Source organism: Euprymna scolopes, chromosome 2 (assembly GCF_053919585.1).
Source record: "Euprymna scolopes isolate OS-2025 chromosome 2, ASM5391958v1, whole genome shotgun sequence".
In the NCBI taxonomy this organism is placed as follows: domain Eukaryota; kingdom Metazoa; phylum Mollusca; class Cephalopoda; order Sepiida; family Sepiolidae; genus Euprymna; species Euprymna scolopes.
The window spans coordinates 197,386,418-197,402,240 of record NC_136483.1 but is presented as its reverse complement, the minus strand read 5'-3'; the positions used below and the strand labels follow the sequence as shown (position 1 = coordinate 197,402,240).

The following is a 15,823-nucleotide window of genomic DNA, read 5'->3' as shown; positions in this document are numbered from 1 at the left end:
ACATAAACTGAGTCTTAACAGGATTAAACGAAACAAACCAATTCGTAACCTAATCCATAACTGAACTCGACTGTCAACTTCTAGATTAACTGCATATTTCAACTGATCCGATTGAGATGGGCAAGAAGCAATACCAAAATAGAGTGGTATCATCAGCACTCTACCTCTGTCTCATCCGCCATACTCTCCAGATCTCTCACCTACCGATTACTACTTTTTCAAGCATCTCGAAAACTTTCTGCGTTAGAAATGCTTAAATAGCCTAAACGATATCAAAAATGCATTCAGCGACTTCATCGCTACCAAAACGAAAGGTTTCTACTTTACTGGCATAAATACACTTGTTTTGCGTTAGTAAAAATGTGTTGGTTCTGATGGTTCTATTTTGATCAATAAATTTTGGTTTGAGCTGATATATTCATTTGAATTTAAAAGTTCAAAACCGCAGGAACTATCTTGTCATCCATAATAAAAATGCATACACGTTTATTCCTCGTTTTTTTCTTATACGTAAACCGAACTGTTAATGTCTTTTAAAATGTTTGCAAAAAGCATGTTTTTTCGATTAACTTCACATGAAGATCCGAACGGTCTCATTAGTTTGTTATTCCAAGCCCTTTTTAATGTCGGTTCCTCTTACATAAAATGGACTTCCCTTGCTCCCCTTTTTCCCTTTGTTGCCTTCTTAAATAAAATCCAAAGACCTTTTCATGTGTTATTCTTCAAACAGAAAGTTTATTTGTCGTTCCATGCGATTCAATTGCAAAGGCCTACGTAAGTAAACTGAATTCTCTTGAAACCCGACACACTTAAGCTAAGTGCATTTTCAATGCGAGCGAACAGCACGTTTTACACGTGTTGCTCAGCAGAATACATTCTTCAAAATAAGACACCAGATGTGTTTCGGAATTTTTATTAGCGTAACTATTTAACTTTCATCAGAATATGACAGGCAAGGTTTGACGTACATTCATACTCGACTGGGTGTCGCTTGTTTTTTTTTTTTTTCGAATCTCTTGTCATTTTACTCATCGAAAAAAAAATCTTTATTTGCGGACTGTTATCTTCATCTTCATTGTTGTTGTTGTTGTTTCACCACGTTTCGGCCAACTCATCCTCTGGCCTTCTTCAGTGGATTAACTGCGACAGTATTGGAATGCTAAATATCTTAACTGTATCCTCAGTTGTTGTAGTTTCACCAGGTTTTGACCAACTAAACCTCTGGCCTGCTTTGGGTAGGATTGAAACTGCTATCTTCAAACAATACTCAACTGGAATTGTAGAGATTCAATACCTCTATCCACGGTTCGATCCTACCCAAAGCAGGCCAGAAGTTTAGTTGACCAAAAACATGACGAAGGCCAGAGGATGAGTTGGCCGAAACGTGATAAAACAATAACTATGAACGTGAGGACAAAAGTCTGTAAATAAAGAAATAAACAAATTACTCGTCTCAAAGAATTCCAATAAATAAATAATAAATAATATATATCCTTCAACATGTTCGTTCGGCATTTTTAGATTTTGTAACTAGATCCCTCGACATACGCACTCGTCATCTTCCTACTTGCTGACAAAGGATGACAGCTCGTATACGTATATGACGCATCAAGCTAAGGAAACCATGTTATCAATTCATTTTTAACCATATGCACTTTCTCCAGATATTTTGTGCCCTGTTCCAAAAAGATATCTTGGAAAAATATAATAAGGTTAAAACATCGTACTTCTTCAACGAGTAAATCCAATCATTATAAGCAATTCCAAACTCACTAAACAGCAGCTCTCTCATATTACCGACATCTCTAAGAAATGGGATAATCAAATGTACTACCCTTCCGTTGGGATTATTTTAAGTGTAAGGGTTGTTAATAAAGTAAATGTAGTATTTCGGTGATTCACTTTTATGACCTTGTGCCTAATCTGTAAGAATCATTGACGTTTTTGTCTCGCCTTTCTATACGATCGTCTTACTTAAGGTTTGCTGACGTAACAACCAAGCAATGCCCTTTGAGATTAGGTCAAACGCCAATTTTAAAATGCCGAGCACATAGTTTAAACCCCCTTTCTTTGTGTGGTTGTTGTTGTTGTTGTTGTCGTTGTTGTTGTTGTTGTTGTTGCTGCTGCTGCTACGGCTGTTTTTTATTACTTGACTATATGCAATAATAAACATATTTGCTTTGATCTATTTTTTACGGCATATCATTACGTTTCTGAATTATTTATTGCTGAAATAAGATTCACCATCAACAATTATTTGAAAACAAAGTGCTAGTGTAACCAGAGAGAAGAAAAATAAATTTCCAAAATGATTTAGCGTACAAAAAAACAAACAAAAGAAAAACTGAAAGAGAGCTGCTTATTTCCCCCCCCTCTCCAAAAAAAAATGGCCGACATGACACATTTTAACCCGAATGAGCGGTTTCAAATTTCGATAAAGGATATCTCATGCTTATACACTTTACACAACAAAAACTGACAACAAATTCTAAATTTATGCAGGCAATTTATTTTCGCTGAATTCTGAGACGTACAAAATGTCATGATGGTCCGCCTCAAACATGTTTTCATAACATAACTCTCTTAGAACAATAAACATAGGAATGGCGCCATATTCGGCTGAAAATTGTTTTTAACTGAAAATCAAGCCGGTCTATTTCGACATTTACTTTTCTGATCAACCTTTATTTTGTCACGAACGTACCCTCCAACCTTCATTTTGCCACCAACGTACCCTCCAACCTTCATTTTGCCACGAATGTACACTCCAACCTTCATTTTGCCACGAAGGTACCCTCCAACCTTCATTTTGCCACCAACGTACCCTCCAACCTTCATTTTGCCACGAATGTACCCTCCAACCTTCATTTTGCCACGAATGTACCCTCCAACCTTCATTTTGCCACGAAGGTACCCTCCAACCTTCATTTTGCCACGAATGTACACTCCAACCTTCATTTTGCCACGAAGGTACCCTCCAACCTTCATTTTGCCACCAACGTACCCTCCAACCTTCATTTTGCCACGAATGTACCCTCCAACCTTCATTTTGCCACGAATGTACACTCCAACCTTCATTTTGCAACGAAGGTACCCTCCAACCTTCATTTTTACACGAGTGTACTCTCCAACCTTCATTTTGCCACGAAGGTACCCTCCAACCTTCTATTTTGCCACCAACGTACCCTCCAACCTTCATTTTGCCACGAAGGTACCCTCCAACCTTCATTTTTACACGAGTGTACTCTCCAACCTTCATTTTGCCACCAACGTACCCTCCAACCTTCATTTTGCCACGAAGGTACCCTCCAACCTTCATTTTGCCACCAACGTACCCTCCAACCTTCATTTTGCCACGAAGGTGCCCTCCAACCTTCATTTTTCAACGAAGGTACCCTCCAACCTTCATTTTGCCACCAACGTACCCTCCAACCTTCATTTTTACACGAAGGTGCCCTCCAACCTTCATTTTTCAACGAAGGTACCCTCCAACCTTCATTTTGCCACCAACGTACCCTCCAACCTTCATTTTGCCACGAAGGTGCCCTCCAACCTTCATTTTGCAACGAAGGTACCCTCCAACCTTCATTTTGCCACCAACGTACCCTCCAACCTTCATTTTGCCACGAAGGTGCCCTCCAACCTTCATTTTTCAACGAAGGTACCCTCCAACCTTCATTTTGCAACGAAGGTACCCTCCAACCTTCATTTTGCCACGAAGGTACACGCTCCATCAAAAAATGGCGAAAAAATTATGCGTCCCCAATATTCACACTGATATTAATATCCATATAAAACAACATCTAAATTGGTGACGTTAAAAATAAATAAATAAATAAGGAAACGTCTCAATCGGGAAAGTTCAAGAGAAGAAGAAAATTAAAAAAAACTATTAATCAGTATAGAAAGACTTAGATGAAAAAAGAAAGAAAGCATATGATTATGGAAATAAAGTGAAGAATTTCATTGCAAATTAATTAAAGACGAAGGGGTGTCTAACTTATTTTCCCATAAATACTTTTTAGCTTTGTTATTCGCTAACTTTGTGTGACGGGGAGGATATCCATTTATTAATAAATTAACGTAGAAATCTATATAAATAAATTAGTAGACGTCTGTCTGTGCACCCGTCTGTCTGTATGTAAATATTTAACCGATAAACTCTTAAAATAAATAACAGGAAATAGTAATCATACACCAAGGATGGTTTATAACAAGTAAAATCTTTGTTTGGATGGATGAATAACACGTACAGAAGTCGGTAAGTTGAAATGCAAAATTTTCATTTAAACTTGTTAACATATTTGTATTAGTTTGCACATGCGTAAAACTAATCTATCTTCTATAAATTCGTTTCTCTTTTGTGTGTATTGATATTCATATTAAAAATCGTCTTTTCTATTTATTTAAAAAGAAAATACAATGTTCTTATATATGGATCGTAGAATTGCATTCACTTATAAAAGATCTAGCTAATTTGTATATTCTTTTAAACATTCATTTTAATTAATTCCCTATTAGTTTTTTTTTCGGTTTTCTTATGGAATGATCAAATTTTAAGGGGTCATAATAGGGGTCAAAGTTAAAAAATTGACCGTTTTTATTTTTTATTTATTTATTTATTTTGCTCAGCATACACCTCCAAACACCCGGGCAACGCCGGGAACCCATGCTAGTATATATATAAAAGTGAACGTGTCTGTGTGTCTGTGTGTTTGTGTACATTTCCCTACGTAATAACTCTGTCAATTTTGAGTCTACAGACTCGAGATTTGATATACAGTGTACTGAGATTTGGGAAAATCTATGTGATAGCTTTTCGGTAAGAAATTTGGCTGGTAAGGGGTTAAAGTTCAATAATTTGACCTTTGAGAACTCTACCAAACTCCTCCGACAATTTTGGGTCTAAACACTTGAAATTTTAGATATAGTGTTCCTTGGACATGGATCCAACTTAATAACTTGATGTGAGCCCAAAACAATAGGGGCCAAAGTAAAAAAAATTGACCGCTTTTTTTTTTTTTTTTTGCTCAGCATACACCTCCAAACAACCGGGCAACGCCGGGCTGAAATGCTAGTATATCTATAATAGTGAACGTGTCTGTGTGTGTGTGTGTGTGTGTCTGTGTGTGTCTGTGTACATTTTCCTAGGCAATAACTCTGCCAATTTTAAGTCTACAGACTCGAAATTTGATATACAGGGTACTAAGAGAAAGGGGTCAAAATTCAACGATTTGACCTTTGAGAACTCTACCAAACTCCTCCGCCAATTTTGGGTTTAAACACTTGGAATTTTAGATATAGTGTTCCTTGGACATGGCTTTAACTTAATAACTTGATTTGAGCCCAAATTATAATATGGGTCAAAGTTTTAAAAATTGACCACTTTTTTTGCTTTTTCTTTTTTTTTTGCTCAACATACACCTCCAAACACCCAGGCAACGCCAGACTGAAATGCTAGTCATAGTTTAAAGTGGTTTAATTTTAAAAATGTCTTATTTGTTTGTCAGGTAAGCTTCCTTAAAACTAATTGTTAAACATTTGCCATGGTTTTGAATAAAATTATAGGTCCGGTTCGAAATTTCGTATAAGTTACAAAGTTGGACTTTTACGTTTCTGAGGTCGTAAAGAAAGATACACCCGGGAAAGGACGGAGATTATATCAACTGAAGCCAACTAAAATGACAAAGTAAATCTATTGCCATAGAAAAATGGTTTCGCAATTTTACAGCTTCAGAAGCTATTCTCAACCTCTATAAAAGCTATGTTATAAAATGAAGTGTTGCTGCTACATCTGGGCCGGGGCTGCTAGGAGCATCCTATTCTGTATTGACAGAATTAAAAACCGACTTCGAAACATAATAGATGATGCCCTTTTCTTTTCCCTGTAAACGTTTTTCCACAGAAGAGATGCTGCGAATCTGTCTTTGCTCAATTGTTATTTCCTTGTCAAGTACTCGTCTCAACTTCAATTTGTGCATCCTTGTAAAACCTTCACAAAAAACACTCATCTAGTTACAACCACTATCAATAATTTACCCCACTCTCTCCCTGTGCCTAAATTTAAACGCAGATTCCATGAACAAAGCTTCTTTCCTAGAACTGTCCGCCTGTGAACCTCTGTTCCACGTAGTCGTCTTCAAGTCCAATGTAAATAAATTCTTGCTGAGCCGTCTCCTTAAATAACCAAATTATACTTAATTTTCACAACTAACGATTACTACACTCGATGACCACCGTACAATCATTAACCCTTATCCTCGAGTGGCCTTCGGGCCTTGATAGGCGGTGACTCCCTTGTAAAAAAGTAGCTAATGCAGATATACGTATATTATATTACGTCTCGGTTGTAAATGTGAATACACTTAAATCGTGCTTGTCAATCTGTCGACAACAAGAATATAAACATCCCCCCTTCGTTATTTTGACTGATTGGCAGTCAATAAACATTATGATAAGAAAGTTTGTCAGTTTTACACGAAATGTGCAGATAATTTTACTTTTTTTTATTTTTGTTAACTTTTTATTTAGTTAGTTATTTCATTACTAGAAAAGAAACACGACGTTGTCCGGGCTTGAATGATGATCAACAAATATTCCACTCTCATGATTTTATTGCCATCGAAATCAGTGAAATCGCCCATTTTTCAATCAATTCGATTGCCTGCTCGAGTTATGCCCCCCTCCTCGCAGCGTACCGGAAGGAAACGTCACATGTACTCTCGGAAAGACTTACTCCACAATACATTGTAGTCTACATTGCACTGTAGAGAATCTACTGTTGATTTTATAAATTTATTTATAAACAATGGCATCACATAAAGTTTAAAATGCAAAAGTTAGTATCATAGTTCAATTTTGCTATAAACAGAAACATTCATTTCGAACGTGCCCCTGTCATATCAAAGAACCAAGTGTTGATTTCATTGAATTATTTTTTACATAATCATATGAATTAAAGGTAGTTATCATGGTTCTATAGTGCTCTAAAAGAAACATTCATTTCGAACACGCCTCTGTCTTATAAAAGAATTTACAGTTGAATTTATAGAGTGGGCCTTTTTGCTTGTGCGATTATAAAATCTCTCAAATGTACTTGTTAGGTTATATAAAAGTGTTAACTTTAGTCCAAATTGGATTTCCTTCTTTAATCAGATATTTTTCGATTATCGCATTCCGATACAAGACCGACGTAAGAACACTCCCAGATTCATCCAGTACCTTAATGTAAAATTTCAAAAATATCGGCCCAGTCATTTCAGAATCCATAAGGCACGAACTCAGCCCGTTCCCCCATACACACAGACAAAGTTCCTTTTATATAATGGTATAGTTGTTTCTTTAGGCATATCTTACAATTCTATTCGTATCTTATTTTCAACTTTTAATAACAATTTTAAAATCTCACACTTATAAAGTGTTTTTTAGAGGTGGCAACCTTTAAATTGACGACTCTATTTTATTTAATTGCAAATTTTGTAACTATCTGTTATTTTGAGTTCAACTTGGTTTGACAATTCATTATGAAGAGACTGGCACCCGAACAGCGTTTGCAAATTGTACAAATTTATTTTGAAAAACATTTGGAAACATTTGATGAACGAATAATTTCATGAAATATACATGCCAATGCCGTTCGTGCGATTGAACCTTATTAGATTATTTACTTGGGAGATATGTAAAGTTTTATGTATATGCTGATAAACCAGACACAATAGACTACTTAGAAGACAACAGTCGACACATTATTGCCGAAATACAGCCTAATTTATTGCGTAGAATTTTAAAAATTGCATATGTAGATTACGCCATATACCCGAAATTGTATGTAAATTATAAATACCAAAACGTTACCTTTGGAATAAACAACATATTTGTCTAATGTTTGATTTTTGAGATAAGGATTAATAATTCATATTATTTGGATTATTCGGACTATTGTTCTCATCTGGAGTTTTATTTCCACTTTTTGATCGATGCAAATCTTCATGCCGAACTGTGAAATCTGCGCAGAATTTTGAACAGTACACTTTATTTAATTGCAATGACTCATCACGTAGTAGATGAAGTACTTGATAAAATTCAGTTGTTAGTTATAGGTTTCTGGTGGTTAAAAGGTTTAATCCTCAGTGCAGACGACACTTAAAAATGCAATTGTGAGTTTCTTAGGATCTTCTATTCTGCCATGGCTGACGGAATGTGTGTATGCTAACCTCGTGAATTAATTAAAGGGTGTTGTTCGTAAATCCATGCAGACTTCCAAATGTGGCAGAAAGATTCCCGAGTTCAACAAGATATACTTGAAATAGGTCGGAGATTAATCTAAATGTTTGGTCATTTATGTATTTTTTTTTTTCTAGTGACAATCTCTTTTACGGATATTCTGTCTTTCCGGATGACCGATTCGGACGATGGCGATAATCCGACCTCTTTATTGACAATCAATTACATCCAATCTCAAAATGACCGTCGATTAGTAAAAATGGAAGCCAAATTTCAAGGAGCCCAACAAAAGATGACAACACATTATGAACAAATCAAAACTAAAATGGCATACGGTAAGTGAACTTTTTCTTGGAATTCTTAAATTTTAATCCTTTTGATATTACGAAGTCGAATCTCTTTCGAATCAAAAGTGCAGTGGTCTTCTATTTTAATTAAGACAACGGCCAACACTTTTTTGGTGTCCACGGTTTCTAAGCAGATTTAGACCAATTCGGAGTTGCTGATTCTGAAAATCATATTAATTTTTTCTCATTCAGTCAAGTTAAAATTAGGTGTTCTGCCTGTTTTGAATCCATTATCCTCTTTTATCTTACCCTTTACTAAAATGATACTTCTTCCTAATTTCCTCTTCCGGTCGACCGAAACGTTGTGAAAATAACACCCAAAAAGAGAATAGTAGACAGAAAAATCATCTCAAAACCTCGGAAAACAAACATATGCGTGTTTAAATCTATTGTCATTCATTATTTTCAATCGTCTCGTAATATTCTTCATCGTTTAACTGACGATATACCAATCTCATACCTCAATTTGTTTTTAGCATTGATAAATAATGATTTATTGATATCGCAATTCGTTATTTAACGAATAGTCTCGCTAGTAAAGACATGTACAAACATATTTACAACGTATTGCTTTTTAAAGAATGTAAAACTTTCTTATCTTGTTCTTGACCAGACTTTCGTATTAATTACAGATGCAGAAAAGTCATGAGGCTTCATTTTTTTTTTTGTAATCTGTAAAATATTTGGATTGCTAAATTGTGTCATCTTAAAGAGACGCCCTCGCATCTCTCAAAGTGGTTTTGTCTGTTCGTAGGTTGGTCGGTCTATCACGTTTGAGTGCAACGGAGCATTTAGTCACAAAACGCGTAAATTGAATGAACGCATCTTAAGAATATTCGTTTCTTTTTTGCAACAAAACAAACTTTTTTCAGTGTAGTACTTGACATCAAGAATAAAGCAAAATTTTTGTAATTTTTCTTCTTTTAGAGTCAGTCAACATGCGGTAGTATTTGTTCCAGATTAAACTTTAAACTCACGAGTATTTTTTTCTTGGAAATAAATAACGTTAAATAGTAATCATCACAGCTAAGAAGAGAGTGTGTGCAACATTGCAAATACGTTGTTTATATATATATATATATATATATATATATATATGTGTGTGTGTGTGTGTGTGTGTGTGTGTGTGTGTGTGTGTGTGTGTGTGTGTGTATATATGACTAATTATTTTTAATGGACATATATATATATATATATATATATGTCCATTAAAAATAATTAGTCATTTATATCTCACGCAATCATCACTGTAGGTAATAATTATGAGATTCAAACCCAACCAGAAAGCCGTCTTTGGCTTCATTTGCCTATCTTCTACCCCATGGCTACCAAACAATTGCCATGGAAGGAAAGGAACTAAGAACTATTAAATGGCGATTTCGGACGAGTACAATGACAATCTATAATGTTCGAACGAGTGGAAGTCGTAAACATTGCATAGACGCGAGTTGGCTGCGTTTTATATATATATATATATATATATATATATATATATATATATATATATATATATTAGTGGTCTGGCCACTGGTGAGCCAACCGAAGCAGCAAAACTGAAGCTGGCTTGCAGGACACGATACATACAAATGTAGGCAAATTTTGGCATTTTGTATTGGTTTGAAAATATAAGTTCTTTTTTACCAATTGTCATAAAATTTTAACTGTAGAATAGTATTTTAATCTTTAAAAAGCCTGCAAATTTTTATGTAATTTTGTCCCATAGAACCAAAGATATCAGCATTTGAATATTCAATTTGGCAGCCTGTGTATATGTATGTGTGTGTGTGTATGTGTGTGTATATGTATGTGTGTGTGTAATGTGTGTGTGTGTGTGTGTGTAAGAACAATAAGTTTAACAATTTTTACCGTAATTTAAAACAGAAATACGAAAATAGGAGCCCCAAAATTTCATAAACACCGGAAGAGGATTTATCAAAACACGATGAGACACGTCACACTTTGGGATACCCTTAATAACGGCATGAAAACATGTTCAGATAGTATTAACCTTGTATTTCTTTCAATATGTCTGATAAGATGCCAACCTCGAAAATATTTAAACAATATAAAGTTTAAGATTGTCTAGTTGGTGTCGAAACAATTGTAACATTCGAAAAAATACAAATACGATAGAATTTTTTCCTTGTTTTTGTTTTTGCAAGTATATATGAATGCTCCATTACAGAAATGTTAATCATATTGCTTAATATTTGAGTCAATTTACCTGGCTAGATCTAAGCCAAGGTAACATTTTATTGTTTTGTTTTATGTATAGTGCGGAGGAGTGATCTACTAATATAGGCAGGATAAAAACATATATGCAGAGAACTATATATAAAATTAAGGTTCTGGATTTTTAAGATGAAGATAATTAAAATAATTAATTAAGAAAGAAAGAAAAAGAAAATTTAATAAAAATCAAAAATAAATAAACTGAAAGTATGAAATGAAATGAAAGTGAAGAACATCCAGATAAAAACTAACACAACGAAATGACAACCTCATCCCTGCCAAAAACGAACAAAGAAAAATATCAAGAAGAGGTCAAGTGAATATCTACCTGATAAACATGGCACATATTCACTAAGATAAATGGGTGTGTAAATAACAAAGAATCTGACTGGTTGACTAGCAAACTCATTACTCACGTGTATATATAAAAACTCGTAGCCACATCGATTCCATGCAAAAGCCTGACAAATCCTCACTAAGTTGAAATGCGGAAAATTAAGAATTGATTATATAATGTTAAATTGATTTTTTAAAATTCTTAATGCTGCAATATTTTAAGCTATAAATCCATTATATTTTTACTAGAATATCTGATCCTTTTCTTTTCCAGTTTTAATAACTAGTCCTTTTACTTTTCTAAGTTTCATCTTTACTATATTACTTTTCATGCTCGCATTTTTCTATGTAATCCATGATTTTTCTATGTAATCTAATATATCGTTTATATAAATACCTCTCTGTGTCATTCAGTAATATCCGCACGACCGAAGAAATTGCTCGTTTTCAAAAATCCTTACGGCGGATCCGGAAATGCTGTAAACATATTTTCCCAACTTCGACCCATTTTTGACGAGGCTGGAATCGCATGTGACGAAGTTGGTAAGTTTAAGGTTTTCTCATCTATCATCTTTTTTCTTTTCTTTTTTTTTGCAAAAGATTATTGAATATTGAATTTCGTTGAAGTATACATTCCAAAATAATCGCGCTAATATTTTAACGATTACAACAAAAAGATAATTCCATTGTGTCTTTGTTGTATTAGTTGTAACTGCATATTTTACAATCCATTCTTCCAGGCGTTCAGACTAGAATCGAAATGTAGCATCTGTTCTGTTCTTCGATGAGAGAAATATAAATCTTTCTTGACTGAAATAATTGTTATTTTTGCCCTATTCAGAATGACACATATTGGCAAGGTATATATCCCTTACGACAAGAACCATTTGATAATTCTCGAGGGATAATGAATGAAACGCGCTAAATTATAAAGCAAGGGTTGTACAATCCTTAAACACTCCTCTCCTGGATCGGTATTGCTTGATTCCAGTGGCAAGGAGACATCCAGGATTAGAAACAATGCCAACACGGAGGGCATATGCAGCACATCATATTCTTAAATGGTCACTCATTTTAGTACTGACCATGTTAAACGATGCTTCACTGCGGTTATCTAAAGGGAACCGATCTGTCCACGTGATTATGTTGTAAACCCGCTATATTATAAACTGAATAAGGTGAATAATTTTGCTTTCATGAGGATCTTAGTAAATTGTTAATTCATGGCGTGCTTAGTGTAATGTAACGGAGTAATCGTAGCTACATAAATAGGTGGCACTTGCACGTCATGACGTTTTATATTGCCGCATAATACAATGTGTAATAGCAACGACGATAGTTGTTTCAGTGTCATATTCATGAAACGTCTGCGTGTTGATTATAATAGCAGCGAGTATAGAGTTATCCGAGTCTGTATCTCTTTCCCTTTATTCGTAGCAGTAGTTGAAATTGCTCTTTTGTATCGAACATAGTGACTTTTTAAGGAAAGAGTGATTAGCTTTTCTTTTTGCCGCGTTTCACCATGTTACGTCACTTCCGGAAAGAGACTTCATGTTCGCTATGTTATCGCTCGTTTCTCAACCATACAATTTCAATTCGCTACCCTAATATTGAGTAACATAATGAGTATACCTAAATATTTTTGCAATTATTTTACTATTTTCTTTTTCTCGACAGTAACAACGAAAGCTAAGGATGCAGAAGAAAGAATTCAAAAGTACGATCTTTGCCAATATGACGGGTAAGTCATTTGTCATGCGGCCAGTTTAACAGTGTTTTGGATGCGAGAGAGACTGATAGAGAGAGAGGGGGGAAGTGAGAGAGAAACTGCTAGGCCAAATCGGGTAGGACCATCAGGATGAATGAGAATAGACACTGGGATAAAGTGAACCGATTTCGTTTCTTTGTTTATTTCTCTAATCGATTCTTTGTTTATTTCTCTAATCGATTCAGAAAGTTCCAAAAACTGCTTGTCTGTGGAACATAATATCATGGTGATATCCTAGTAAAATAAATAATATCATGGTGATATCTAGTAAAATAAATAATATCATGGTAATATCCTAGTAAAATAAATAATATCATGGTGATATCCTAGTAAAATAAATAATATCATGGTGATATCCTAGTAAAATAAATAATATCATGGTGATATCCTAGTAAAATAAATAATATCATGGTGATATCCTAGTAAAATAAATCTGAGGCGTCGACGACATCATGGAAAAGTCACGTGATTTTTTTTAGCTCTGTCCCAGTTTTACATAATTTTGAGTTCGATTGTTTGAGCTAAGATACACAAACTCCCATCTTCATCTCTTTCCTCTTTTTCTTTCTATCTCCCTCTTCCTCTCCCTCTCCCTCTTTCTCTCTCTTTCATATTATTTTTCTCTTTTTTCAACTCTATCTCTCTCTTTGTCCTTTTTCCATTTCCTTTTCGCCCCTCCCTACCTTTTGCTATTCTTGCATTTCTTCAATTATTTCTCCTTCCATTTTTAGTCACAAATCCGGTCTTCTCGCCCATTTTTCTGATCAACCTAATGGATAACACTGCAGACTATGGAATCGACAATGCTGTGTTTAAGTCCTGTCGGATTCATTGTGCCCAGTTGCACAATAATACCTCTAGGAAAGCTATGAATTTATAACTACCCCCTCCTGGTTATGGGTAAAATAGTAACTTACATCCAATAAATCGCTCACAATGAACCATGTGTTATTTCTAAATAAAATTACTCCAGAATATGCCGTAAAACAGACAAACCTAATTCCTCAATAGTTACTCCTCATTGCACGAAGTCATAAAGAACGAAGATCTGTCGTCAACTATTACATAGTCTCGTCATCCATCGATTATTATAATATAACTATTTACAAACTTACCACGTGATATTTCCAACCAATCATGACGTCGTATGTGTCTGCCTTTCCTCAATTACAAAATGGGGTGCGCTCATTTGATCTTCTCCGATATATACACGTGTGTTTTGTTTCTTTTCTAGCGTAGTTGTGGTCGGAGGAGATGGTCTTCTGTCTGAAGTGGTCAATGGATTGGTACGATACACACAGAACAAAGTCGGGGTCAACTTTAACGACCATACACTGCGGCACACTCCTTGCAGTCTTCCGATTGGAATCATTCCAGCAGGTAAGACACTGATCAGAGTCAAAACGTATTCGTCTTTATATTTACAAACAACACCAATCTTGTAAATCATGAATTTTAAATGCAATTTGCACCAAAAAGATAATATTTTATAGTTCACGCCCTTCTATTTCGATAACTGCTTTGGTTTCGATTGAAAATTTATCATTGTTTCAGTAAATAAGAAATAGAGTCCAGCCCATGATCCAGGATTTACTGATTTCCCATTGCAATAAAATCTGAAGAAAAGACCGAAATGTGGGGCGGGGAGGGGACACCGCCTCCTCGAGGAAGCGCTCTTGTTGGATGTAAAAATAATCAGGAACAAAACCGTCGCCACCCTCGGTACGATCAGCAATAACCTATCTCACCAGGGGAGGAGGTAATGTCTGAAAGGATGTATTTCATCCAACAAAGAAGATTTCGATTGTTTAATTAGGTACTGAGGTTGCTAGAATGACAATAAAACGGACTAAGGTTGGTATAACAACTGACAATCCAATTATAGATCGAATCGAATTGAATAGGTCAACTGGTTTCATCCGTCCATGTCCATTACAATACTTATGTTCGTCCTCCCATGACAATCGAAAGGTACATTTATTTAAAATTCTAAATGATATGAGAATGATACGATGGTTGTGTAACGTGAGTCTTGAAGACAGACTTAGTTTTGATGACCTCAAACAAAGATTAAATATGAACGGTATAAGGAGACGCGTGCAGAAGAGTAGATTTCGATGGTATGGTCACATTGAAAGAATGAATTCGAGTTCTTGGTCGCAGATTAGTAGATATGAGATGGGAGTAAATTCAGTTCATAGGGGAAAAACATGAGAGGAAGCGATAAAAATGGAGCTGAGTGAAAGAGGAAAGAAATATATACTTGGATAGAGATAGATTACTTTAGAAGTTAATGTGTTAGAGCCAACGCCGAAATGGGCGTTAAACCGATGATGATGATGATGATGATGATGACGACGACGACAACGACGACTTCTACAAATTCCCATTGTGGAGGTGTAGAAAAATTGATTAGGAGGAAATTCAGGAAGTCTCTAAATTCCATCTGGTTGTAACCCTTCGTGCAGACAAATAAACTTCCTAATCTGCTCAGTGCAAGGAAGCCCGTCCCCCACTTCTAAGAATACAAACCATCTGATCCGACACCCGAACGGAAGGAGGTTATGCGACAGCCCATCTAACTAAAGACAATTTATCAGACTGGCAAAAAATAGCCGTATTGAAGTCTAACCCATACGATACTACTACTACCTCAACAAATGCGTAACTTGTAAAAATCTTTCGAATTGCAGAGAAAACAGTTTTTCAATCCTTGCATCTTTTATAGCAGTTAACTTGTTGCGATCTCAATTCCTTCTGCGTCGTGCTAAATCAAGAGTATCTTGTTTTATCATAAACAATGAAGAAAACAGAAACGTAAATAAGTTGACGAGAAACCCAGCCTGACCTGAGTAGGGGGGGGGGTAGTAAAGAATGCTTTGTTTTCGTTCACTAATTTTTATTCAACTTCAAAATC

The 15,823-nt window shown here is 35.3% G+C and overlaps 2 protein-coding genes across 2 annotated transcripts in view; both read left to right on the top strand.

The window, feature by feature from the left end:
* LOC145301378 (ceramide kinase-like) overlaps nt 1-15,823 on the top strand; it is a 102,214-nt gene that overhangs the window by 57,045 nt on the left and 29,346 nt on the right. The window contains exons 2-5 of the mRNA XM_080144570.1: nt 8,361-8,558; nt 11,553-11,681; nt 12,816-12,879; nt 14,141-14,286. Of these exons, the coding sequence (XP_080000696.1) occupies nt 8,361-8,558; nt 11,553-11,681; nt 12,816-12,879; nt 14,141-14,286 (537 nt within the window). The remainder of the gene's footprint in view (nt 1-8,360; nt 8,559-11,552; nt 11,682-12,815; nt 12,880-14,140; nt 14,287-15,823) is intronic.
* LOC145302866 (uncharacterized) lies at nt 2,939-4,249 on the top strand. Its single transcript, XM_080144682.1, has 2 exons — nt 2,939-3,090; nt 3,542-4,249. Exons 1-2 carry the CDS (start codon nt 2,939-2,941, stop codon nt 3,813-3,815), a joined length of 426 nt encoding a protein of 141 aa, XP_080000808.1. The 3' UTR covers nt 3,816-4,249.

What these genes read in the sequence shown, in the direction of transcription:
- LOC145302866 (XM_080144682.1), top strand. Translation starts at nt 2,939, where the DNA reads ATGTACACTCCAACCTTCATTTTGCCACGAAGGTACCCTCCAACCTTC. An exon ending in ACCTTCATTTTGCAACGAAG is followed by an intron (nt 3,091 to 3,541) that starts GTACCCTCCAAC and finishes TTTGCCACGAAG; the next exon opens with GTGCCCTCCAACCTTCATTT.